The sequence below is a fragment of the Phasianus colchicus genome, chromosome 15, assembly GCF_987193195.1.
Source record: "Phasianus colchicus chromosome 15, bPhaCol1.hap1.1, whole genome shotgun sequence".
Lineage (NCBI taxonomy): Eukaryota > Metazoa > Chordata > Aves > Galliformes > Phasianidae > Phasianus > Phasianus colchicus.
Genome location: NC_143450.1, coordinates 9,366,046 through 9,393,393, shown reverse-complemented (window position 1 = coordinate 9,393,393; position 27,348 = coordinate 9,366,046). Strand labels below are relative to the sequence as shown.

The following is a 27,348-nucleotide window of genomic DNA, read 5'->3' as shown; positions in this document are numbered from 1 at the left end:
GTTCCGTGTCTTGCACCTCTCCTGGGGACAAGGATGGGGAGGAGGGCTGGGAAAGGTGCAAGCATTTGTGCCTCAAAACAGAACAACTCATTAAAGTGGTGTTGAAAGGATGAACACAAAAAAGGATGAACACAGGCACAAGGAAGCACTATGGACAGCAACGGCCACACTGATGAAATGGATTAGAAACCAAAGGTCTTGTGTCTCTTCCGTCACCAGAGTGCCAATAAGAAACATGGTTGCTGGACAGCCTCACACCCTGGGCACAACCCTCTTCAGGCACAATAAAGTCTGGGGCATTTCATGATTAAGAAGCAAACGAACCCAAGAAAATAGGTGCTGAGACAAACCTCATATAATTACAGATGACAAACCGAGGCACCAAACCAGGCTGAAATCCAAACAAATGCAACAGCCCCATCCACAGCTCCAAATGCAGTGGTCCATGCTGCTACAAAAGAGCTCTCAACACTTCCACATTATTTGTCACTATGGCCTTGAAATGCTGCACTAGAATGGGGTGATGAGAGCAGGTGAGCATGCTGCAGGTGGCAAATGTGCACTGCATCCTTGTGCTGATGGGAAGGACTGCTGCTTTTCCCCGACATCTGCTAAGCTTGTTGCTGTAACTCATCCCCCTGCTTCCTTTCTGGCTGTCTGGGTGAGGGGGCAAGGAAGAAACTGTAATTTCACTTTGCTGCTGGGTTGTTCCTGGCACAGATACAAAGAGACACAGCTCTGAACACCAGCCCACCACCTTGGAGGACACAAGAACTCAGACAGCACAGGAAACTCTGACAGATTGCTAACAGCATCTCTTCCTAACTTTGTTTCCCATGGACCGGAGAAAGGTATGCAGTAGTATGCACATACACTCTCCTGGAAACAGGTGCCTCCAAGCAGAGAGGGAAAGGTTGCCTGCTGCTGGGAAACTCATCTAGCTCTCACCTGCACCAGTGTCCACATGAACCAGGCAGTCACAGCATAAGGAGAAGGTACCAGCATATAACAATAGCAACATGCCCCAAGCAGCCACATGAGCTCTCCAAAAGGTAACACCCAGGAGAGTTCTCCAACTGCTTCCCAGGACTTTCCCATCTCCCTGTCAGGGACATTGAATGTGTGGGTTATTGTGTAATAGGAATCTCACTTAAAACACTGAGCCAAATAGCATTAGGGTGCCGTAGGCTTAGTTCAGCATCCTTCAGGAACATAATAATCCCCAAGTGCAATCCTTAAAGAAAACTTACTAGCAGAGAACACTTAGGGTCAGTAAATACTTCAATGTCACCTTTTTTTTTTTTAAATATTCTCATCACAATCTTCCACAGTGCATCAGACAGCATCTCCCTGGAGCCAGTGACAGGAAGGAGACGAGGAGCACAAGGCTGCAAGCAGGTTTGAAACCAAAAAAGCAGGCTGTTCTTCAACAATATGTAGGTGTAAGCCATTAATCTCCTACTTCAGAATGTTGTGGATGCTGAAGGTTTTTACAGGCTTCCAAGCTTGTACCTCAGGCATGAAATGTTAATTACAAAACCAGGAAAGCTATGACTGTGCCTAGAGAAGAGCTGCTACAAGCTTACTTGACTGCAAGAAACCGCTGGGGTCTGGTGGCTGCTGGATTAGGCAAGCAGCTTCATGACACAGAAGTGGTTCTGCAGTGAGCATGCAGCAGAGCCTACCTTGTGGTGGGTTTCTGTAATGCTATAATGGGATAACAGTAGCAGAGTGTCAAAGTCTTTGGCTACAGCAAATGAGAATGAACCCAAATGCAGCAGCCACAGACACAGAAATGAAGTAAAAGAGCTGCTTACCTTTAGGAGGCCTCAGGTAGGCAGGGATCTCTATCAAGAGATACCCTCATCTCCACGGCCAACCCTTAAACAAGGTCTGGGAAGGAGTGGATCCTGGCTCCACTCCTTCTGGTCATTCACCTGCATTGCATGCACCTGAGCTCCCCCGAGTTGGCCCTGCCTTCCCACCAGGTGCTCAGTCACTGCTTCAAGCTGTGACTTAGCATTTCCACTACATACTCACAGGAGGAAGATCCCATGGAAGAGTCTTGGGACAAAGGCCCTGGCACAGCATGGCACTTGCAGACCTCAGCAGCACCTGTGCTGCCCCACAGCTACAGCCAAGTGGCAGAAGAGGGACAGCAAAGCACAAACACAAGGGTGACAACTCCAGCTGCTGCAATGCCAACCACGCAGCCCACAATCAACAAGCAAGATGAGATAGGTCTGAAGTCACCGTTCCAAGAAAATATTTCCTGCAGAAAAGTCTATTTCTTGTAAATAATAATAAGCCCTGCTATAATACAGCACTGCCATCAAAAAAACTCTCAGGAGACAGCTCAGCTTTTAAGTATTCAGCAAGCGTAGAGATGTTAGAAGTCATAGCAAGGTATATGCAAGGAAGACAGCTAAGAACTGGAGTACAGGGCATTGTTTAAGAGAGCTAATGTTCAGCAAATGCTCCACTGAATGAGGCCCCTGCTCCCAAGCTGCAGTGCCAGTACCACTCTTGTGTTTAACTGCAGGAGAGCTGTCTGAGCCAAACCTGTGGGCTCAGAAGGCTGCCCTGTGCCCTGTAAGCATACAAAATCAAGTACTCTGTTCATGCAAGGAGCTCGTGATGCAGCAAACCATGTTTATGCATTGTGGCTTCAACCCCATTACTATTTCTTTCTGCTGTCACCTGGAAAGGACAGTTCTCAGCTGAGAATGACGGAGAGCACTATTTTGGAGCTGAGATCTAGCCTGAGCTCCTGGTGAATCTGCACGTAGGCACCAGCAGCACCGCAAAACAAACAATTCCTTATACAAGCTGTAATTTGTCTGGAGAGCAGGACACGGTTCAAAAGCCACAAGCCAACAAGCATCCTTATCCAAACCAACATCCGTCAACTCAGGGAGCTTGAGTTTACGGGCAAAAGGAATGGCTCCCTTTATGGGACAACCACTGCATCCTACAGCAGGGATCTGAGCTCTCCTTTTTCTGTTAAATCCCTGCTCACCTGGCCAAGGAGTTCAAGCCCCAACTCGGACACTGTGCGAGTGTGATGAGGAAAACTTTTCCTCCTGGGACAACTCCACTACAGGAAAAAGTAAGCAGGTAAAAAGCTCCAGGGAAGCAGGAAGGAAAGAGATTTCTTTGGGGGAGACACTGCTTATGAGTCTGTTCTTCACATTTATGGAAATAAGGCAAAGGAACAGATTTGCTCTCTATTGCAGTGCTGGAAATATGCTTGTCTAGCACTGTCTTCTGGTGCTTTGGACCTAACACAAATCTTTCACCTGCCAATGGCTGCTGGCACAGTGGCCCTAAGCAGGACCTTTCAATCACTCATATGGAGACAAACTGGCACAATCAAATCTCACCAGCTCTCAAATCTCACTGACTCTCATTTTGGCTCAGCTCTCCCTTCACTGATTTATGGGGGCTAATGACTGCCTGGAGTCCTCATCAGTCTGCATATGGGAAGGAATCCGTTACTATGCCACTGCCACCCCCACCTCACTGCCCAGCACCACAACCTTAGCATTAATAGAATCATGAAGGGCTGCTGAGCTTTTGCTGCAGGCATAACCTAATTAGCAGCACACGCTCTCATCTGGTTGTGCCCCAGCTCCTCACCACACACCTCCTGCAGACTTCCACCCCAGCAGCAGAGCTGCACTGTGCTTGGAACACCCCCAGACCCCCCTCTGTAGCCTGGCTGCAAGAGGAATTTGTCCTGACTGTTTGCATGGAGCTCTAGGCACACATGGTAGCCAGACTGATGGGGGAGTATCCACCTCCACTGCCATCTGCTCTAAGGGTCACCATCCTTTAAAAGACCCTCAGAGAGCTGGGGGCTGGGACTGCTCCCACACCAAATCTGAGCTAAGCTGCAGCATGCTGGCCAAGGAGCCACACAGCAGACTTTCAACACCGCCCTCCCTTTCTAAAGGGACACACATCTAGCACGTAAGGGAGAAACTGCTTTAGAGAAGGACAAGAGGACTTATTTACATATTTTGAAGACATTGGTATCTCCTGAAGCCAGCAGCTTTCAAACCACAAATCCACAGTGTGTGCAGAGGGGTGCCCGAGGACAACTTTTAGGCACAGCACCAGTAATAAATTTGCTCTACAGGTTCCTATGCTGGAAAAAAAACAACAATTGGGGGTTCATACACTGAAAGGTTCAGAACAACAACCTTTAGTGTCTTACACAAGACAGGATGCCCAGCTACCAGAAAGAAAACAGTCTTTACTGTAAGATGCCTCTCACAAGGAGCTCATATCCACAATCCTGGGAAGCACACGGGAGCTCCATTCCCATTGCTCCTCACTCATACAGACAATTACTGAAAAGCCCCTCAGGATCTTGCTGCACTACAGAGCTGACCTGGGCTCCTGTGGGTGAGCAGCAAGCAGCTGAATGCCTTGGCTCAGCAGTGGCTTTGTGCCCAGCAGCTCAGATGTCCCCAACCTTATCCAAGCAGCTTTCTGCTGTGGTCAAAAACTGCTTGAAATTGAAAGTGTGGTTGAGGGGTGAGAGGCACACGTAGCAAATTCCCACCTCAACAGTCGAACATTCTGCTGCTGGTCAGACCTGCTGAGATCTGCAGCAAGCAGGAATTTGATGAGTTTTCTCCTTTGAAACTATGGCTTTCATAGGGCTTCCATACAACACTGGGGAGAAAAACTCCACACCCCACTGATTGCTATCTTTCTTATTCCACAAGCATTTCTCTTCTTTCCCCCACTCCAGCTCTGCAGAGCCACCTCTTCCCAAATTCATCCAATCCCTCCAGATTACAGTCCCTCTTTACCCCTCTGTGGGCTCCCTATGTTATCTCAGTCCAGAGCTTGCTGGACAGAGCTCCATGTCACAAAAGCCACTGAGCATCTCTGCCAATGGAAACACCACAACCTCAGCCCACTCCTGTTTGAAGTGGTCCCTCTGGGCAGGAGGATGCTGGAAAGTTGGCGAGTGTGTGTGGATGGGATGGAGCAAGGGCTTCACCTCCCTCTTCCACCCTCCTAGCACTGCAGACTCCTGTCTCAGCTCAGCTTTTAGCTATGATCTATTGCCCAATTGGAAGCAGTGGGGGAAAAAGGATGCATTTGACTCTTTCCCTCTCCATTCAGTCTCCTTCTCCTCTATCTCCCTCTGTCCATACTAGCAGCAGTGCTAGAGGTTGTAAAAAATGAGAGACTGAGAAAAGTCACAGCTTTCAGGTTGGTAACCAGTGACTGGATTTTGTTGGTGTTCTCAACACCAGCAGACACTGTATGGAAGCTGCACTGCAGAAGAGCACAAGGAAAGCCTTGGATCTGCCCAGGAAAAGCTCCAGTGTTGGGGAAACAAATACTAGAGGAGCTCAGAGACAGATGGGCTGTCCAGCCTCCTCTTTCCAGTGCAAAGATCCAAGGATTAATTCACCTTTTGCAGTTAAACAGAGCTCCATGGACTGCAGTCTGCTGCAGCTCTTGAAAGTGGCTTCACATCTCAGCATGATGTGAGTGAGGCAGATCCTCCTCTGCATACCCCGGGAAAAAGCAAGCAGAGAACACACCCAGCAGCACCCATCACCAACACCATCTACTGCTCTGTGCTGCAACCTGGGGCAGGCCCCGAGATGTCAGCCAGGGAAACCAAGGCACAGGGAGGGACAGGGAGCAGGAACACTCCCAGCCACAGCGCCACATCAGCGGTGGCTTGGCACAAAGCATGCTGACCAGTCTTTTTTTCCTCCCTCATTCCCACCTTCCAGCCACCCAGCATAAAAGTTGCTTTTTTTTTTTCGTTTTCTTTTCTCCTCTCATGGCCTGGCTCCCTTTCAAATTCCCGGAGAAAAGTATTTATCCGCTTTATGAATGATGACATCCGGCCAAACCCCAGACATGCCATCACGTCTGATCCAGCCCAGCCGTCCATCACCGTTCCCATATCGTTATTGGTTCGCTGGCCGCATGCCAGCACACAGGGCTCAGGAAAGGGCTCCCACCAATCTCTCCAAAGGAGAGAGCCAAGGACTTTTATTAATTAGCATTTTGAATTGTAGCTAATAAATACCCCTCTGGCATTCAGGCTGGGATATGAAACACAACAAAGACGTCCTTGAGATGCTGCAACATTTTGCTGCTGGAGGCAAATGGATGAGAGTTACCTGCTATGTCTTTCTGCATACTGCAAACTCACCTCTGCTCCCAGGAGAGCAGTGGAAGGCAGCACATCCCATTGGTGCATTCAGCAGCCCCTCACCCGCTCATCCACCCAGTGCTCCAGCGGCCAAACACAGCAATTCTGCGGCACAGGCACCCTACAACCTCCTGTGTGTGCTGGTGTCCCAACCCCAGCCACTTTCAGTAGGTAACTCCTTTTGAAAAGCAGCTCATCAACTTCTTGCACAGAGCTCAGATTCATGTTCCCTGTACCCTGTAACAGCTCCAGCTGCTGTTAATTCCCATGAAAATCCCCGCCCATTGTCCCCGCAAGCTCATGTTGTTCTTGCATCTCTTGCTTGCCCCTGTCTTTGTTGAGAGACAGCTATCAAGGCAGGTTAAGTGCTGAGCAATAACCGGGCAGGATGGATGAGAGGACCAACTGACAGCATGCAATTAGTTAATGGGCCACAGGGCCCTGAGACCAATCTCATCAAGTGACTGTGAGCTGCAGAAGGAATGACAACAGGTCAAGAAAAGGGAATCAAAGGAGGAAAACAAGGATGGAGGAAGGGGGGAATTAAAGCACGCACATGAAAAAAGTCTAAAACCCAGAGAGAAGATATAATCCACACAAGCATAACACTTCCCTAAAGACCCAAAAGACTCAATGTTCCTGCTCAGAGGAGAAAAACAAAATCCCTGTATCTATCTCCACACCCTTCCAATACAGAATGATGTCAAATCAATTTACTGCCTTATCCTTGCACAATTAATCAAGCCTCCTCCATTGCTCAACCTTCAGTAGAGCTATGCATAGTGTCATAAGCAGCATAAAGAGAGAGCTGCATAGCAGGAGATGAAAGCAGCTGCTCAGATTTATGCTGCTTGTGATTAGTAAGAGATGGGTGGCTCCTGGCCAAAGCAGCTCATAGTCACAAGACTTATAACCACACAGAGTTGCGTAAGGCACGCGAGATTCCTTGCAAACATTCTCTGTTTTGCATGGAAAAAGTCAGCAGTGATTACGGATGGAGTTCACAGACGTGGCTGAGGGAAAGAGCCCTTGAATGAGGCAGAGGATATTAGTAGTCCCAGCCCGGGCACTGCCATGTGAAATGAGGCTTTTCAGTCTGATCATGTTTCTGAAACCAGCATTCTACAAGCAGAAAGCAGCACTGTGCCTGGCTGGCTCAAGGGGACATCAACACTTGATGGGTCCCAGAGTGGTGCACCCACTTTACTGCTGGGAATGGTACACTAAGAGTCAGCGGAGCGGATGGGGGTGCTCACCTGAGCTGCACAGCCCCTGTTCCCTCCCCAAAAAAGCATTCAAATCCCACACCTGTGATTCCCGGGAGGATCTCTAAAGAGATGCTGGACTCTTGGATGCTGGCAAGCTGAAGGCAATTTGTGTTTCATCACCACCCCAGTGGCAGCAGCCACCCAAGCAACTTACTCTTTGGGGGGAGTCAAGTCGTCAGGTCGGGTCTCAAAGAACTGCAGAACCTCCTCACACTGGGAAATGTAGGGAGGCAGCTGGATCAGAGCCTGTGGTGAAACAGAGACACTGGTGATGTGAAGCACTGCCACCTGAGCACAGAGCCTCGGAGCACAGGGAGTGGGTCACAGCTCCATGGAGCACTGTGCTCATGGGAAGAAACAGAGCCACCAGCAACGGTGACTGCAAAAAGGGAAATAGATGTGCAACTGGAGATCTGAAATCATCCCAAAGCAGTTGTTTGACCCTCCATGTGCTGTCACAGCAGTCTAACAAAAGGAGTGAGGGCAAACGGAATCTGTATCAGAGACGAAGCCACATCTGCAAAGCCCTGGGGTTACTGCACAGATCAGATGTGGCTCCATCCTGACCTAATTGCTAGCCCCCAAAAGCCTTCCAGCCATTCAGCATACAATCACTCACTGCCAGCACAGCAGACGGTCAGACCACTAATCACAGCCCCTCTGCAAACAAGATCATGTGAGAGAGACAGGAGAGAGAAAACCACTCACTCCATGGCTTTTGTGTGCAGAAAACGGCTATTTGAAGAGCAGGATCTGCATGGATGCCATTCCCATGAGGGTACCACTCCCCAGCACCAAGCATCCCGTGATCAAGACATCTTCCCGTGCCAAAATTCCCCTGATTCTGCAATGTGGAAAAGGCTCCACACCCTCTGATAGCAGGGGACGATCACAGAAAACATCTTATGATGGGAAGACAGAAGACAAGACTCATATCTCAGCTCATTTTTCAAGATGTCAGGATGAAACTGGCCAATGGACCACTGCAGCTGTGGCCACAAACACAAGATCATGACCCGGATGGTGTCTGTCCCACTTCTGGCTCTGCCACCAAAAAGACAGAACTGACGAGGGCCATCAGCACATGACTTTGTGTTGGAATCACAGCCAGTCAGTTTTGTTATTTACTGAAGACAAATACACCTTTGGAATTTGCATTGGAAACCATTTGTCAGGACTCTCCATAGACTGAAGATACCCCATTTCTCTACCAGGGAACAGCAAGAAAGCAAAATCTTTCCTAAGCAGTTTCCTCTGGGAACCTGTTCACAACAGATTTGCTTAGCCCTCAACTCAGCAGGCCAGGGCAGATTCTGCATTTTTGCTCTTCACCAACACGCAATGTGCCCCTGCAACAACCTGAGCAGGGAGAGCACACCAGGACTGCAGATCCAAGTTCTGAAGCACAACGTGCCCTGGAGGAGATGTCTCTGCTCATACTGACCCTCATCTCACAGCTCTGCAGAACTTTGGTTCCATGCCCACCTTCGAGCTCAGCAGCAGCTTTATGGTTAATGGCAGCAACTGGAAGGCCAGGCTCAGTGTGCATTTTTTACTTGGCAATGCATTAATGTGAGGAGGAGAGAGCAGCTCTCTAAGTGGGTCATATAACATCAGCCATTATGTTCCAGTTGTTAAGTCAAATGGATTCATTATATTTTATACCATTAATGGCATCATTCTGAAACAGACAGCTGCAGCATCTTTTCACTTAGGGACCTTCTCTTCTCAAAAATTAAATTTACTGCTGTGTGTCTGTGTGGAGCTGGTGTATTTTAATGACTCAGATGACAAGGGGCTGGAGCCAAGCAGTGATTTGCACCACCAGCTTCCTGGTGCCACTCTGCTTGGACTTCACAGGTCCAAGCTCACCTTGCACCCTATCTCCATCACTCTGCTGTCATCTGCTGCCCTGGCCCTTCATGGTTTTCACTTGTAGTCCCATGGCACAGATGTCAAGACCCCTTCACTAATTCACCTTTACCCTCGTACGTGCTCCTGCAGCCACAACAACCTTCTCCTAGGTCTGGCTGAGTCCCTGTACCCACAGTTCCTATCGTCATGCAAAGTCACCACTATGCCTCCCACTCCAATGGAACATGACAAGCATTTCACTGTTTTCCCATCTTCTCCATCAGGCTTTGTAGTGTTTGTACATGCTTTCAACAGTATTCGTAATGGATTTTGGAAGCACCAATCCCACTTCCAGACCATCTCATGGTTGCTCTAAGTGCCAGTGCCCTTCCTTGACGTGGTGAGATGTGGTATGTTTTATGTGAAATAATTTTTTGTGGACTTTATTTTTTCCAGGGGAAAAAAAAAAAAACAACACAAAAAACCAACACAAGCCTAACATTATAATCTGCTTTATACCTTAGCACAGACTTGTATATGGATGAAATTGTCTCAGCCTTACTGGAAAAAGATCACAATCAGCTGTCTCTTGCCTCTACATGACCATTGGGTGGGTTTTCGTCACCAAAAAGGTTTGATGGTGAGAGAGAGAGAGCTCACTCTCCACATTCTCCCAGTAGTGGAACATTATTATATACTATCAGAAGGACAGGATTGAGCCTGATCAAGGTGGCTTCATCTTTGGTCAATGCTAGAAATCCTCCCTTACCTTGCAGTACTCATCAATAGGTATCAGGCGCTTGACTGCAACATCGCGGATGTGACTCCGGCGGAAGAGGATCTTCCCTGAAATAGGAGAGACAAAAGAAAAGAGCAGGTCAATGCAATGCTTGGTGACAATCTCTTTTGAATCACTCCATCAGGATCTTTTCCTTGTGCATCTCACAAAAAGCACCATACATACAGCATGTTTCCTCTTTAAAATGGCAAACACATTTAAGCAAAGAGAAGAGGAACCAATTACCAGCAAAGTGCATGCCCATCTCCCCTCACCAGTGTGGCAATGAAAGAGGGCCTGATACCCTACTGCCTGTTGACAAGCATAGCGTACGTAGACAAGTCCACTGACAAACTCCAGCAAGCCAGAGAGGTGGACATCTCTGCAACAGGGACGTTCCCACAACAGAGACATCCATCCCCCACTGCTGGCCACAGGCTCTGGGTTCACTCACATCACTTGGCTCCAGTGTGGGCAGCTGCCAAGGCAGGGGGTTCTCCCTGTGCAGCTCCGGTGTCGAATCGGTCCTTGAAGCCGCAGTGTCGGGACTGCAGCCCTGAGTCAGACCTATAGGATTTTCCTTCCTGTCTGGGGTTTATTTTTGTTCTCCATTAATGGGATCCTCTTGCCACTCCATTTCCTCCCCTCTTGCTTGTGGTATGGCCCTGTTTCCTTTGAAGTCTAATGAGTCCTAAGTGCTTCAAGCTGCTCTCACAGAGAACAGCTTCTCTGGCTTTTAATGAGACAAAAGCCATTAGCGGACAGTGAAACAGATACACACAGAGACTCCGTGATCAAAAGCACTGGTGCGTGGTAGGATTTCAGTCTTTCAGCGCTCCATGAACCTACACTGGCACTTTTGCAATAGAATAACATGAAAAAATTGTGATTTGGGAGGGAGTAATAAAGTTCCCACAAGTTCCTTCTGACATCTCCTCTATCTATGTTTCTTTTTGTCCCTACAGGAGTCTCAGATCCCACCACCAAACCCACAGTGTACAACCGATGTGTCTGTCCACGCAGCCCCTTCACTTATCAAGGAGGTACCACTGGGTAAGTTAGAAGCCAAACAACAGCACAACATCACAAAATGTGACTCCAAAAAGTCACTTCCCTGTGCTGTGGCTCCCCTCAGTCCCTCCAGCAAGCACTCCCAGGAGCTGTGGCAGGACTGGAACCAGGGCTGGATGCTACCAAGGTGCCTGTGAACAGGATGGGTTAAAATGGTCCCATGCCTATCAAAGCTTTAATACCTTCCACTACTGCCTGACTCCAGCGTGCATGACTTGTGCAGCCTGCCAACACATTTTTTAACAGAGAGGAACTAAAACAAGCCAATTTCAGCCTGCACAGAGCATGAAACAGAACATTATGGAGAAGTCAAATCTCCTATTAGGCTCAGTTAATGCAGAATGCCTTCAAGACTGGGCTCTCAAAGGGAGCACACAGCAATCCACTCAGTACTAGCTCCATGCTTGCCCTCAAGTGAAACGCAAAGGATCAGACTGCTCATATCAGCACTGCTCCTCATTTATGTTCCACTGACAGCGGAGGGCTGAGACATTCATAGTGGGAAATTCTCTTGTCTGAAATGCATTCCATCTTACAGCCCGCCACAGCAAGTCTGGCAATCTTTGTGATACAGTGGAAAATAAAAATCCCCCTCTATTTGATCTGTCTTTTAGAAGGCTGAATAGTCTGGGAATATTAGTTGTCTGGAAAGACTGGAAAGGAAAGGGAGCCACAACCAGGCGGGAGCTCCTCCCTTGATAGCAATGATCTTCCATCAGAAAAGCAAATGTTCAACAGTTTTGTCATGTGCAGTCATGGTGTATTTGCTGCACATATTTCTATTTGAATGACTGATGATTTTTAAAAAGATGAATTGATAGAAATAGTTTTGTTGCCAATTGTAAAGAATGGCTCTTCAGTTCTTACGTCTGCCAAAATCACTGATGGGTGTGCATATTATAAGTGTCTAAAATAACACACTCTGGGTGTGGGAATATTTAAATGTTTAACAAACAGATGTTAGTGAATAATAATAAAAAGAATATAGTTATGAGGGAATAAATACATCACAACAACTGAAGTGATCTTAAATTAGCCCAGGCACAGAGCATATGAAACAGCAGGAAACCCAGCTCGTCGCTTGACTGGCTCTAGATCTAGTATTCTTCAACAATGAAGTTTATTTTCTAACAGAAAGCTGTTTTCCCATCAAAATGCCTAATTAACATAATTATAGGCCCTCCAGTGCTGCCAAATACAGCTGTCTAAATCCTTTACTTGTAAAGCAAGAGAGAGCAGGAAATTACTTCCCTCCTGGGTCAATGAGATGCAGCGTTTTCCCGGGCACACTTTCTATAGACCCTACCCTCAAAATGGGAATAAGAGTGCTGCCACTGGGGCCTTTCACGTGGCTGAAGACCATACAGTGCAAGACAAGTGCATGGCATTATTCATGTCCTATCTGCATCCCTCCTTGCCACAGCTTCTGCCCTCAGCCCCAGCACGAGAAGTACAGGTGGGACAATGCAAAGGAAGGCAATTCTGCACATCTCACTGCTGCTGCAATCTCCATCACCTCCTCACTGCTGCCACATTTCCAGCATTTAGAAATAATTCCATTTTCCTACTTACCTGCATTTAGTGTTAATGCACGCACAAACAGAGCAACGACTCTCCCCTCATTTGCACAAGAAAGGTCATTGCAGGAGGAAGTGCAGTAAAATACAATGCCCCTCATGCACACAAAGCTGTGAGCCGATTTTTATCACCAGGGAATATGTCGAGCAAGTTGACAATTTAGGAAGTGTTCTTTCTTCAGTGAATACATTTGTGAAGTGCTACGTTACCTCACTATCACTGTAGTTGCTCTGAAGCATCACACCTGCCTTCCTTGATATGTATTTGCTTCACAGCAGAAGTTAGGTGTCTTGCAAACATATGTTCTTCAAGAGTAACCTGGCAGCATTATTATTCCTAATTAGTATTCTGACTGGAGGAATGTGACTAGTACAACGCATGCTTTACAGTTAGAGGGAATCAAACTGTAAGGAAAGCTGAAATGTAAGCAACTCCTTAGAAATCAAAGCAAATGAAGTCTCTTTTCACTTATTTTCAGTGCAGGAGTGGGAGAATGTTCCCTACCTACGTCTCCATCTACACCTGGTACCATGTTCACACACTTACTGGCTCTTTGCAGCTGTTGAGGAGGACTGAGCGGTGAAGAATGGTTTATTATTATAGGATTGCTCTGAAGTAACAAGGATTAGTTTCATTTAGAAAGAAGGAAGACACCATAAATATTTACATCAATAAGACATCAAAGACAAAATCAAACTTCACCATAAAAACACTGAAAGTACTCAGCTTTTTATGCCAGGCTTTCCAGCACCCACTGTGTGCTTTATGCATAACACAAAAACAGCTGGGACAAATGAGGGACCTCCATCACAGCATCCCCAGCTGCCCCCTGTTCCCACAAACACCCCCACGAGGAGCAGCCCTGGGCAGGGGATTCACCAAAGGGGAAAACTACCAAAGGTACCTGATGCCAGCTGCAGGCACTCCTCCTGCTCTTTCCCCTTGCTGTGCCTGACCTCTTCTCCTTCCCGTTCTGACCTACTGATACAATCTGATCAGCTCTGGTGCTCACTTTGTTCCAGTGCTTCCATTTCCTCTTTCCCTGCCCTAAGCTCACTGCAGACAGGAGGGAGCCAATATTGTTCTTTGCCTTGCTGGGAGGGAAGCCTGGAAAACCACCGAGAGCCTTGATGCTGCTTTCAGACTCCATCAGTGAACACAGCTCACAGCCTCCTGGGACACGATGCTCCTTTGCTACACAGCTCTGTGTAGGTGTGCTCCTCCTTTTTTTCCCCTTTTCTGCAGGGACATTCCTGCCCCTCCAACACTGTCACTCATTTCCACCTACCACGGCCAGAGGCAACCATTGTCAGGAATTCACTCAACATGATGGATAGGCAGCAAATCCATCCCTGTGAGCCTCATGCACTCCCACAACAAAGCCTAGCAATGTGCCTGTCCATTTCCACCTAGCAGTACTGGTAGCTGGAGACAGGGCAGCAAAAGGAAGAGCTGAACACAGCAGACAACATCTCCTGTTACCAATTATATGGCAGTTTCCAAATGTCACTGTCATCAGTTACTGTAAGCTGCTGGCTGGCTGCCCAGAGAGCCATACATGTGCCCAGGGATGAAGGGACATGTACAGGACAACAAAAGATGATGCACAAAAAGTTGGGAGAGGTATCTTCACTTCCAACCGGTTTAAAGCATGAATCTGATTTCTGCTTGTCTCATGCCATATCCAAGTTATGGATTTGTAAGTGAGATTTGTAAGTGAGCATCTTCATGCTTTGTCCCATGCTGTGTCTCACCCTAAGGACTATTCCTAGAAATACAGCCATGCCGCTGGCATGGTTTCTGTCAAACCCCTCCTTAAGGCTTTCCTTTCCTGCAATCTCAGCACTCCCTTTCCCCACAAAACCCCATTACAAGAGAGCTTCAATGACAACGGGCAGTCAGGACATAGGGAGACAACCCGCTTCCTCTTACTCCCCACCCAGCAGGAAACTCACAGGAACAGAGGTTGCCCCTCTGCATTTAAGCTGCACATCACTGGGCTGAGCACTTTGACAGCAGAAATAACACTGTTGGGCCATTCTGTACCCAGCTGGACAGGAGCAGGAGGATGCTGGAAGTACACGAGCTCTGCTCACAAAAACCCACTGGAGTCAGAAAGTTTCCGCTCTCCTAGGACTGGCAAAAAAAACACAACTCTTTGTGGATAATCAAAATCACTTTATCTGATGGACTGAGAGCAAAGGGTGCTGCAGGAGCTCAGGAGAGGGCTGGAGAGTGATGATTCATCAGGGACTGCACAGTGTCAGAGCACAGCTGGGCAAAGGGTTGATAAGGATGTGGGTCTCCACATGGTACGAGACAGAGCAGGCAGCCCACGAGAGGGATCCATCTCTCTAAGCAAACAGGTAGGGAAGGAAGGCTGTGCTAGTTACTCCCATCCATGGGAATTCTTCAGGCAAAGGGGGCAGGAGCAGGGAGCAGAAGAAAAGGATGCAGAAGAATTTCATAGCAAATAGTAGAGGATCTTCTTAAGCCAGAGGCTATTACTGGATCTCAAGCAAGCTGGAGGGGCAGGGAACCTTAAAACCTTCACCCTGCTGATCACAGCTACGAGAGAAGCCAGAGATTTAGAGACTGGAAAAACGTCTGTGCCTTTTTGCTTTGCCCTGAAGGACTCCCCCTGCCCCACTGCTTCGGAAAGAATTCACATCTCTCTACACCTTTCAAATCACATCCAGATTTTCCCTGGCACAGGTTCCAAACTCAACTCGAAGAAAAAAAAAAAGGAGGGAAAAAAAAGGCAGCCCCAAATGTATACATAATTAGTCCCAGCCCATGGAACAGGCAATGATGTGGGCTATTCCTAGGATGGATGGGGAAGCAGGTGTGGGAGACAGCAATTCCAGGAGCCCTGTACTTAGCATCTGTTTGGCAAAGCCTCAGCAATGGGGTGAGATGGCCAGAAGAACAGATCCAAAGAGATGACACATCCATGGCAGAAAAGACAGGGAGGAGCACTGAGGCTCCTGTGGGTACACGAAGAAGGATTTTGGTCCGCACTAAAACAGTAAAGCTCTTCAGGGCACTACTGGATCAGCCTGATGGTGCTTTTTCTTCCCCACCCAGTTCTGCAGTAAACCTCAGTATTTTGGCTTTCATGCTCTCTGCTACTTGCAGGACAGCAAAGGCCTCATTACCCTTCCAGTGAAGAAAAAAAAAAAGAGAGAAAAAAGATCTCTGATAAGAAAAATGGTTGAAAGGAACAAAAAGGAGGAGGAAAGGCAGCCACCTCCTTGTGAATTCTGGCTATTCCATCAGACTCAGCAGCTATTCTCCACGAGAAAGAGAGTGGAACTGCATAGAAATATGCCTCAAAATCCTCTTGAAAGCACTACTGCAAACCATCAACATAGCAGCCTACCAAGAGATGCAAGAGTTCCCTGAATCAACCTGCTTCTAAAGGCATTGAACCTTAGGGTCTGCAGAGCCATGTAAAGGAGAAAAACAGAATCATAGAATTGCAGGGGTTGGAAGGGACCTCAAAAGATCATTGAGTCCAACACCCCGAACTGTGTTTGCTAAACACAGCTCAAAGGTCAGAAGCAGAGCAACTGCTTCCCCACTGGACTGTTAACACTGCAGATCAGCAGAATCAACTGAAACCCTATAGAAAAGACAGCTATACAGATTGTGGGCTGCAAATCAGCCTGGGATTGTCCACACAACCGTGCAATGGCAGAGACATCCATCTAGCTAGAACAGAAAACAGTATTTAAGATATTTGTCCCCCTACAGCTCTGAGCAGATGCAGTGGGACTGGGGAAAGTCAGGTACCATAGCTGGGCAAGGGATGAGATGTCTTCCATCTCCTTCATAAGGTCTTTGTGGGGAGCTGTTAAAAATCTCACAGCTGTCCTTGGAGAAGAGCCCTGAAAGATGTGGGTAGCAGTGACACCTGCACCAAGGAGGTCAGTAGGCTGGAAGAGAGTAGAAAGGAGGCATCCTTCTGCTTTTTAAAATGATCCCTCCAAATCCTCCTTCCTCTCCTTCTCTCTTGGGAGTTTGCTATTGTCTGTAGCTAAAGCTTCCTAAAAAGCAATTTTACAGCCAAAGTGAGCTCAGCCTCAGGCAAACCCTCCTTGCCTGATTCACGTTTCCAGCAAAGCAAGCTGGCCAGGATCAGCTCCAGGCCACTTGGGCTGTACGGTGTTTGGAAGGCTCTGCTCTCCTTATAAAAGCTGTTTCCTGAAAGATCTGGCGCAGCCCTTACACAACTGGCCCAACTGAGCTCATTTGTTTTCTTAGTTCATTCTTTCCTGGGGTCTCCATCCCACCATCTCCCCAGCCAGCAAACACGTAACCCTTAGCGGGAAGTCCTGCAGGCGGGGACAGATCCTGCAGGCACAGCATCCCCTGGGGCCTTCATTCCTTCATTCCCACCAGTGGCTCCTGGCTCTGCCCCAGGGACCACAGGCGATCTCATGCACGGTTTGGGTGCAGCCAGCACTGTTTCAAAGGGCCATTCTCAGCACCACACGATGCTGGGCAGGCTGTGCCAGTGACTCAAAGCCAGCAGAAGTAGCCAAGAGTCCACTTCAGATTCCCCTATATGGCAGCAGAGGCTTTCCAGGCACAGTGCTGCAGCTGCAGAGAGGCTGAATCCGACCCAACCAAGCTGTGCTATGGAGGAGTGTGGTGCTTACACCTGGGAAGGGACAACCCGGCCCCTAACTCCTCAAACACCCTAACTGATTCCACTCCCCTTCGAAGAACCTGGCTTTATGGCTTTGTTTCCAAAGAGCTGAGTGGGCTGAAGGACTTGGCACTTACAAAAGTGTTTTCTGATACACTTCAAAAGTCCCAAAGTATCTAGAAATTTCCAAGAAGCAAATCCTCGAAACCAATAGCACTAGTGAAACAAAGTGACACAACGCAAACAGACTTCCTCCGTGCTGGATGTTGTAACTACAGAGCAGTCACGGAGATCTTTTCCCATTCCAGGAAAGCAGCCTGATGAACAAACCCAGATGGCACCTCCTCATATCGTGGGGGTGACCCTGAGTTTGGGAGGTTGAGGGCTTTGCCAGGAAAGCCAGAGCTGCATGAAGCACAGCGTCACAGGAGACACTGGAGAACTTCAGTGGCCGCAGTGTCTAACATTGGTCTACAACCATCTCCCAGGCAGCAGCACACTTGTAGCAAGCCTCTGGAGCCAAATCTCCACTTGTAATGAAATTCAGATGCTAAAAATGTTGCTCAAAATGGGACTGGAAGAAAACTACAGTACTCCCAGAAGCTGAACAAAAACCTTCAAGTCTGAGCATATGAGAGCAGCATTCTGCAGAGAGAGAGACCCAGGGCTGTGCAGCAAGCTCACTCAGAGGGCAGGTGGGCAGCACCCCTTGCACAGACAGGTGAAGTCCTAGCTCTGTTGCATGCAACAAAACTCACCAATGCTCCAAACAGGGAAGCTGTATAACTTAATCCTGTTGCAAAAAGGGCACTAGAGCAAAAGGGCAAACACCTCCACAGAAGAAATACACAAGCTCCTACAGAGCATGGTCATCTTAACTTCTCCAACCTCTTTATTACACAACACCCAGACTTTATTCTTCCAGCAACTTCAACACCTTTCTTCCTCCAATGGAAACCACAGCCTCTCAGCAAAGGAAAACTATTTCAACACAAAGAAGAAACAAATATCAATGAGCATGCTGTTAAAAGCAGGGCTATAATCAGGCCTCCTGAGCGCAATACTACCTTCCAAAAATAGCAGTATTTTGGTGAGAATTTGTAAGTACAGCTTAGCCAAACATTAAGTCCAATTTTTCTAAGTTAGGCCCTTTGGCAGTTTAGTTTGCTGGCAGAAGTAGCGGTGCAGCAAGGGCTCTTTCATGTCAGGTGTGCTTTGCTGATGTTACAGCTCAAGGACAAGCCAGAATCACTAATCTCCCTATGGGAAATCCAGACAAGATTCCCTTACTCAGAGTGGTGTGTAAATGATTTTCTCTGTGCCAATCAGAGAAAACTAAACCCCACTGAATGCCTTTGTGTTTCTTGAAAAGCCAGGAGGCAGAACACAGTACAAAGGGCTACATTAAATGAGCTTGACAGTCACTGGAAGTGATTATGATACCGTGACATTTCTAAATATGCCCATTAGCTACTTGTGGAAGGGGGAAGGACAACTTTGTGGTCAAACCCATTAGTTATGGGTGCACAAAAGACTCCCAGGATGCCCTCAGTTTGGACATTTTTGCATGGCACGTTAGGCTTTCCCCCCCCTAACATCGGCCTCAAAGGGCAGCCACAAGCAATCCCCTGCACCACAAAGTCTGAAATGGGCAATTGCATCTGTTACTTGGGCACACAAATCCTCAGCAGCACGTTGGGCTGTAGGGCACGTGTCATGCCACAGAAATCCTTTCTTTGAGCAACCCCAAACATCATGGGAGGAAGCTGAAGCTGCCAACCAGTTTGATTTAATATGTAGAATTCAATTGTCATTTCATCCCTCTGGATAGCCCTCCAAATTAGAGGGGACAGGAAATACAGCCAACGAGTGGTTCCAGGGGAGCCTCACGCTGTGCTCAGCACTGTGTTGTGCCCCTCCTGCAAACTGCTGTGGGGCTGCTCCTAGCAGAAGCTGTACAAGAGGCTGATGTCACCCAATAATGATTGCTGGAGAGAGTGGGAAGGGGTTTAACAGCCACTATGTACACAGGTTTGTTTGTTTGTTTGTTATAACGGGCACAGTATGAGACAAAGCTCACAGCCATGCCAAACCCAGCATGATTTTTGCAGGAACGTACTCTCCTACCTGGCAGAAAGGGGATGATCCTTTGTTTGGGATCCTTCTGCCCTCCTTCCATCGGAAACTTGTCCAGCATTTGCATCTAGAAAAAGAAATGCAAGAAAAGGTGATTAAAGTCAGTAATGTGCACACAGTGCAAAGCCTTGCTCCCCAGGAGGAGGCTGAGACTGTTCTCCAAAACAACAGTGTCCTGAGATATTGTACAAAACACAATCAGCCAGGGTGATGCACAAGATTTTACCACTATTTCTATTTTCAAGTCACTTCTCACCACTGCTGCCCTCACCACCATTGTTTGGCTCAGCATGGGTGACTACACCTGCATTTCTGCAACTACTAAGTGTCATACCAATGGATCTCAGCAACTAGGGCTGAGAAGCTCCCCAAAATAGGTGTATTTTAAGCTTATTAACTCAAGCATAGCACAGCACTGACAGAGCTCTTGGGCTACGGCTGGCTTGGAATCAGAGCACAAACTTCTGTTTGCCCAGAAGTCCATAAAGTAATACATCAACTTTGGAGAACACTTCGTGCTACACAATTTTTAGAGACTGGTTTAAAAGAATCTCAGCACTGAACAAATAATTTCCTGATTGAATGCAACTGCACAGAGAAGGCACTCAGTAAGCTCAATCAGCAAAAGGAGGTGACAGACAACTCCCACTCCTGTTGGTGTCCATTTGGCATTTGCACTGGTGCTTCAAGGGCATGCACACAACACCCCTGCAGTTGCCATGGAGCTTAACACCCAGCAGGATCTACATCTGCAGCACTTCCCTTGCTGGAAAACACCATTTGTATTGGATTTTGCACTTTAACAGATTGGATGTTAGGAAAAATTTCTTCTCAGAAAGAGTGGTAATGCATTGGAATGGGGTGCCTAGGAAGGAGGTTGAATCACTGTTCCTGGAAGTGCTCAAGAAATGAGGAGATGTGGCACTGAAGGATGTGGGTGAGTGGGCATGGTGAGGCTGGGCTGGTGGTGTGATTAGATTGTCTTAGAGGTCTTTCCCAATCTTAATGATCGTATGTTGATCCATCCATCCTGCAGTTCTGCTACTCTCTGTTTTGGAAGGAATGGGATGGAGATGCAAGTTCTCCCTTGCTTTCTCTGGGGCATGGATCTGAGCACTTTCTCCCATCACCCACAGAGCACTGTGGTTTCCAGGGTTTCCAAAGTTGGTTTTACCCTTTCCTGTTGAACCTACTGCATTCCGCATTAATATCTAAACACCTATGGAAGCACTATAGAGAATCTGCCCAGCAACTGCCCTAAGCATCTATGAAGCCAATACATTAATTCTCCTTTGGCACAATTAATATTTAAAGCAAAGAGAAAACAACACAACCAAGGAGACAATCATCCATCCCATGGCACCCCCATGAGAAACATCTGTGCGCAGCCCTGGAGGGAGGGCAACATTGAGCAGACAGAGAGACAAACTATGCTCCCTTGTACCTGCTGCTTGGGCACAAAACATTGGGAAATCCTTCCCCATGCCCATATGGGTCAGGCATGGGGGTCTCAGCACCCCTGGGGCAGGTCCTCCTGCCTGGCCCCCTGGTTTTCATGGATCTTGACCTTCAGCACTTATTTTTCCACACTTAGAGGGGGCATCTGCTCCTAGCTAATGGCTGTCAGTTCTTCCACTATGACTCACAAGCTTGGATAAAGTACTGTAACAATGCAACTGAGCCCCTTTTGTCCATACAGCACCTCAGCTCTGGCACGTGCAAAACCTGAATACTTTATTTCTTGGATCTCAAATGCACCAGGATAAAATTCTTGAGGTTTGGTGAAGAGGGGACAGAAGGAAGGAGGCGCTTTTCCTACACTAAGATAAAAAAAAAAAATCCCCAAACACAACAGGAAAACCAAAAAAAGCTGTCAGATATTCTCTTCAAAATGAAAACAAACCATCTCCAAACCAGGACGACACCGCGCTGTGCTTACAGCTTCTTTCCACTATAAACTTCAGTGAGCTTGCAGCAAAGAGCTCCCCTGGCATGCATTCACCTCCCATTCTTCCACCAACCCTCAAAACAAAGGACGTCCCAACAGCCCCGTCACCCTGTGAGCCCCAGCACTGTGTCACACGGGGTCTGACCGCCCGAACGCTGATCTTCCTGTTTGGATCTGCTCCTCAGAGCTTGTGACTGGTGCAGGACGAGCAAAACAAAACAAGCCACAAATACTGACATCTGATTGCTGTTAGCAGTGCGAGTCCTGAGTCACTGGAAGAGCTCCCCTCCTCTCGTTTCTGAGTGCAAGCTGAGGATCTGAACACCAGGAGCCTCCAAGGCACGGACGTGCAGGCCACAGCTTCCTCATGCACACGTGCCTGGACAGGGACTTTGGCCAGAGCTGCTCCCAGCCACATGATCCCACCAAGCAACACTAGAACTCTAGCACGTTAGTTCCCCATTTCCTGCTGCTTCTTGACTGAAGTGCCTCTCACGGAGGCTGCCCAAAGCCTGGGGCTCCCCCCATGCTCTGCACAGCCTGCTAGCTCTGCCCTTGCAAGAAGGAAGGAAAAGATGCTGCGAGATCCTGCAGCAAAAGAGGAAGAGGATGACGAGGAAGGAGCACTGCAGGGAGGTTGGTGCCCCTCATCCCATCCCACCCAGCCTGGCTGCCACATCTTGCAGCTCCATAGAAGGCAGCAGCACATGCTGGTTCTTCAGTTTGCTAGACATCAGCCTGTGGCTGAGGAACAGCTTGAAACCCACTCCAAAGAAAACAGCCCCAGAGCCTGCTCCAACCACGGCAGGCAGCTTGTGTTAGTGATACAAGAGGACGCGTCTGCAGAAATCTAGCCTTGGTCACGAGCTCAGAGTCCTTCCACTGTAGCAGCACACAAAGCTGCAGCAAGGAGATGTAACAGCAACAGAAAAAAAAAATGGCTTTAGGGCTGAGGTGATGCTGGAGTCCTGGAGGAACCCAGCTGCAGGTCTCTGCGTTTCAAGGCTCCCTGGGCCATTTCTGGCTCATCCAGTCTCAGCTGATTTTGCAGGACAGGGACTACAGCACACATCGTTCCACCACTCTTGACCAGGAGCCCCGGAAAAAGGATAGAAAATTGGTAAAAGCACAGCAGCCCCACAGATGCTGGGGGAGGATGCACAGACACACCAGAAGATGAGCTGCAGAAAGTGAGGTAAGCAGCAGGAGGTCCAGGCAGCTCTCTCTGTAGAAAACCTTCCTCCTCGGCCCCAGCAGGGAAACACACTCCAAGCAGACAAGGAATTTTGGAACACAGGCAGTCAGCATGGGGAGACTCCCACAAATCATGTCAGCGGGCAGGGTTTCCATCCAAGCTGCAAATAACAGTGATCACATCACATTCCCAGAAGAGAAAACTCTCCCAGCCAGCCAAGATCCAGGGGGGAGAAGGAAATGGGGCAGAGGAGCTGCACACAGCTGCAGAGCCCTTAGGAACACAGCTACCCGTGTAGGGCCACAAAGCAGTCTTGCTCACAGCAATGCAGTCAGCCACATGGGGAAGGAAAATGAAGGACAAAAACAATAACCTTATTGTTTCTCCCCCTCTGAGACTATTTAAAAGTATTGGAGACAAAATCTTCAAAACAAAAAATTCGAGCGGGTGCAGCTCAAAGCACTTTGTTGTGTTTTTGCTAGGCAGAAAGTTGAACTCTCGCACGGCACTTCTCACTGGTTCACTAGCAGTGATGGCTGGGCTGGATGGTGCTCACACTGGTGCTTGTGCCAGCTCCCTGTGTCAGCACCATGACATGGGTGTCTCAGCAGAGCACTTCTCCAGGCTCCTCCTGACAGCACATTAGGGCACAGAGCCATGGTTCTCCATTTATTGCCCCACACCAATTTGCCTTATCTTATCAGTTCACTGGTTTCCCTATTAACTCAGAACTGCCTGTGCAGCCACATTCCTGGGGCTTCACATTCCCACGCCTGTCTGTGGCTGAGTGGCCCATTAACAGGGCAGGCAGTAAAACGGGCACCCAGGGAGAGTAAGGAGCCCTTCCCAGGCTGCTTGCAGCAACAGCTAGCACACTGCCAGGCAGCTTCTTCATTAAGAGGAAACCCGTAAGATAACATCCTAATTGAATCATTTATCAGAGCTGCAGGCTGCTGGCAATCCTAGGGGAGGGACAACGTATACACTCAGCAGTATTCCCAGGAAGCAGAACATTCAGGATGGGCTTTGCCCCAGTTGGAGCTGCTCATGCAGGCAGTGCAATGCCAGAGGGATGGATGGTTGCTGGAGGAGCAGGGCTGTGAAGGTGCTTCCCAGTTCCAGACAGATCCAGAGAAGTCTGCAAACAACAAGATGAAGCACTGGTAGCTGGTAAGGCACTGTCTGGTGGAAGGAAAAATGTCTGTCAAGGTGGAATGCATTCCCTGATAACAGTGCAGCAGAAGGGGCGTGAAACGACTCTTGAAGCAGTGCTTGGCAACTGGTGGGGGTGTGGGATTTGCTGTGTTTGAGTTGCTGTGCCAGCTCCAAGCTTGGGTTTTCTGTTCCTGAGGATTGCATCTTGTGTGGCTCACACCAGGACTGCAGAAGAGAAAGCAAATCTTTGCCAGCTCATGAAGGGGATGCTGCGTGTCACTGAACAGCATGATATAACACCACGGGATGGTGGTGATGAAATACTCAGACAAGGAGAGCAAACTCTTCCACTCTTGCATAAGATCAGGACACAATGTGCAAGCTGTGGTTGTGTGGAGAGGGAAATTCCCCCCTTTTCTTATCGGCAGGATTTGCTTTGGCTGCGAGATGGAGGTTCAGAGTTAAACCACATTCCTCCACTTTGGTCCCACAAGGAAGAGCTGACCTAATCCATGCTGCACCAGACACAGCCATGATCCAGAGCAGAGCAGTCAGCTTTTGACAATGTCCCAAGGAAAAAGTTTGAAAAAAAAAAAAAAAGAAGAAGAAAAGTTCAACAAAAGTCTTCACAATCCGGTTAGGCAGGGGCAGCAGTCACAGGAGCCTCTTTGTGAGAACAACTGCCTCCCAATGAGAAAAGGCATCTGGTGAAAAGATGGGCCTGAGCCAAATGTGCTCTCACCCCGCAAATTCCCCTCAGCCCCATTCCTTGAGAGAAAGAGAGGCAGCAGGCGGATGGCTGTGCACTGTCCCCATCACAGCCAGCTCCAGCCAGGGACATTCATACTTCCTTCACACCTTCTCATCTACCTCTTCCAGCCCTCCAGGATATGACCTAATCATCCCAAAATACCCAAAATACAAGGGGAAGGGGCCAGAGGCCCAGACACTGCCCATTGTCACAGCAGCACCCACTGGGATGCTCAGAGAGACACAAAACCAAAGTCTTCACAAATGTGCTCCTGCAGCTGAGAGCATCCTGGCACCCCGGTGTTTGGGGAATGTCTGCCAAACAGACAATGTGCAAAAGAGAGAACATCTGGAAGCTCGGGGGCTGCTGGTGTTTGGTCACTTTGTCATGCAATAAAAGACACCTTCCCTTCATCTCCATAGACTGCCTGGGAGGAAACAGGACATGGAAGCAGCAGCCCAGGACCAACAGGGAGCAAGCTTGGACACCAAGATGCTGAGCTGAGGAGGGTGAGCCCAGAGAACCCACCTCACTGCTGGTGCTGCACACTGCTTTGACCTTCCACAGACATCAGTCCCAGAACACTCAGCTCACTGTGACCGCGTGGTGTGAGCTGAAGGATGTTCAAGGAGAAACTGCAGCTGATGGGAAGGACAACCAAGCAGTGTCCTGATGACCACAGCTTCTCTCCAGTTCCCGCCCTTCTAGTGCAAGGGATGGATTGAAATGCTTCTTACACATTACTGGGCAGGGTGATCCTGACCTGCTCAGCACTAGGAAATGGCATCACAGAGGCCAGATTGTGAAAACCTGATGGAAAACTTTAAGCATGGCTCAGCAATGACAAAAAAGAATTAACTGAGGTCAGAGAAAAGGGCTACACAAATTGGCAGCAGCTGTCACTGCAAGAGAAATTTCCTATGAAATCACAGGAAACATTAGACAGAGGGAGATGTCAGTGGCTGTGAATAGCTCACTCACATGGAAAGGGAAGCGGGTGCAGGCAGGAAGCACACCCAGCCATGTCCTGCCCCAGCACCCCCAGCCCTCCTGCTCTCATCCTCCCTGCAGGTTCAGGGAACTGAGTGCAATGTGAGGTCTCCAAGAGGAACCGGGCAAAAAGCTTCTTTGCCTGGAACAGGAGATGTCTCCAGCCAGAGCACACGCTGATTCTCTAAGTAGAACTTCACCAATGCTTGCCTGATGCACCCACTGGCTTGAGCAATCATGCCCAGTGACACTGCAGTGCCTCGTCTGTTGAGCATCTCCAGCAAATGAAAGCTTGGCTCTAAGCATCTAACCCCTAAAAGCCATTATTTAACCTCAGTGTAATGAGCTTTGTATTTTGTCATCAAGCCTTGAAACTTAAAACCACAGAGCTCACTAAGAGATAATCGCTGTAGTCACTTGTGATGAGAAGATGGGAGTTTGTCACCAATATCCCCGTAACACCACGTGATGACTGCAGCAGATGGGCCAAAGATCAAGACAAGAAAGAAGCACGACAAAAACCCTGGTCTTCAGACACAATGTGCTTTAGTCAGGTCAGACTCTCCTCCCTGCAGTAACTTCTCTGCTAATCCAAGCACATTTCCAAGGGTACTGAGAACTATGTCTGAGGTCATTAGAAGCTGTGTTTTCATGAACAACAAGTAGCTCTGGGAGCCTGCTCCAAGGCACCCAGAAAGGAACCAGACAGATGTGTGCACCTTCCCAGAGCCTGCCTTTAGTAAGACACCAAGTGAGACACCCCAAAAATGATAGGACCCAGAATCATCACCCACGTCACGATGGCCCCAACAGTTCCAGAGAAGCACTCACTTCTTGTTTTCTGAGCTGCCAAGAATATACTCAAGAGATATTACAAAGCTTTAAAAACTGTGAAAAGAGAGAAGAGGGGAGCAGAGATACCTCCCATTTGGAGAAGAGCAAGAGCTCTGCCCCCAGCAATCCCACAGCACTGATCTCCATTAACACAGCCTCCTCACTGAACTGCTGGCCTCTCTGGCTGCTTAGTGAGTAATTAATATTTATAGCTTTTTACATCTGATTTGGAGGTGGTACATCCTGGAAGCCGTAATTCTCTTTACAGTACTTTACTAAAACATTTCCCACAATTTCTGATAACTGCAGCACAGACTCTAGCTGGCATTATGTTGGGTCAGCAGGTCCCAGGCCATATCAAAGAGCACCAAAAGCTCCACACTCTGCATGCACACCGAGAGCAGAGCATTAACACCACCAAGCAATCAATAAGCATCCATCATTCACCAGTGTGACCCAGCCATGGGAAATGACTCCTGCCAGTAGACATGCTTGGGAACTGAGTAGCAAAACCCGGGGGTGATGCTGGTCTGTGCCGCTTCCTCTTCCAGATCCCGTCCCTGGGAACTTCCCTCCAGCACATCCACAATGTGCCAACTCTGGCTGGGCCTGGCGTGGGAGCAGGACAGAGCTGTGCCACCTGCATCAGCCCCAAGCCCACTGAGCAAATACCACAGTGTGAGCTGTTCTGGCAGCAGCGGCCATAGGGAAGGCTGCAGAGCCTGCTCATGTTCACTCACATCCCTCCAGCATCCCAAATTGGATCTGCTGGGAAGACCAGGAAGCCATGAGATTGAGCTGCTGGAGAAATGTAAACAATGGTGGAGAAATATCCTGTTCATTGCAGAGAAGCTGGACTAGATGACCTTTAAAGGTTCCTTCCAACTCAAATGACTTCATGATACCAACACATTTGCCTGCTGAGCAGCTGAGATGGGGG

At 48.4% G+C, this 27,348-nt stretch overlaps 1 protein-coding gene across 6 annotated transcripts in view; it reads right to left on the bottom strand.

Moving 5' to 3' along the window:
• SH3PXD2B (SH3 and PX domains 2B) overlaps nt 1–27,348 on the bottom strand; it is a 65,670-nt gene that overhangs the window by 17,319 nt on the left and 21,003 nt on the right. For all 6 annotated transcript variants that reach the window (XM_090150960.1, XM_090150957.1, XM_090150959.1 and 3 more), the window contains exons 3-5: nt 19,527–19,602; nt 10,088–10,164; nt 7,619–7,710 (exon numbers count right to left, since the gene is read on the bottom strand). In XM_090150960.1, the coding sequence (XP_090007086.1) occupies nt 7,619–7,710; nt 10,088–10,164; nt 19,527–19,602 (245 nt within the window). The remainder of the gene's footprint in view (nt 1–7,618; nt 7,711–10,087; nt 10,165–19,526; nt 19,603–27,348) is intronic.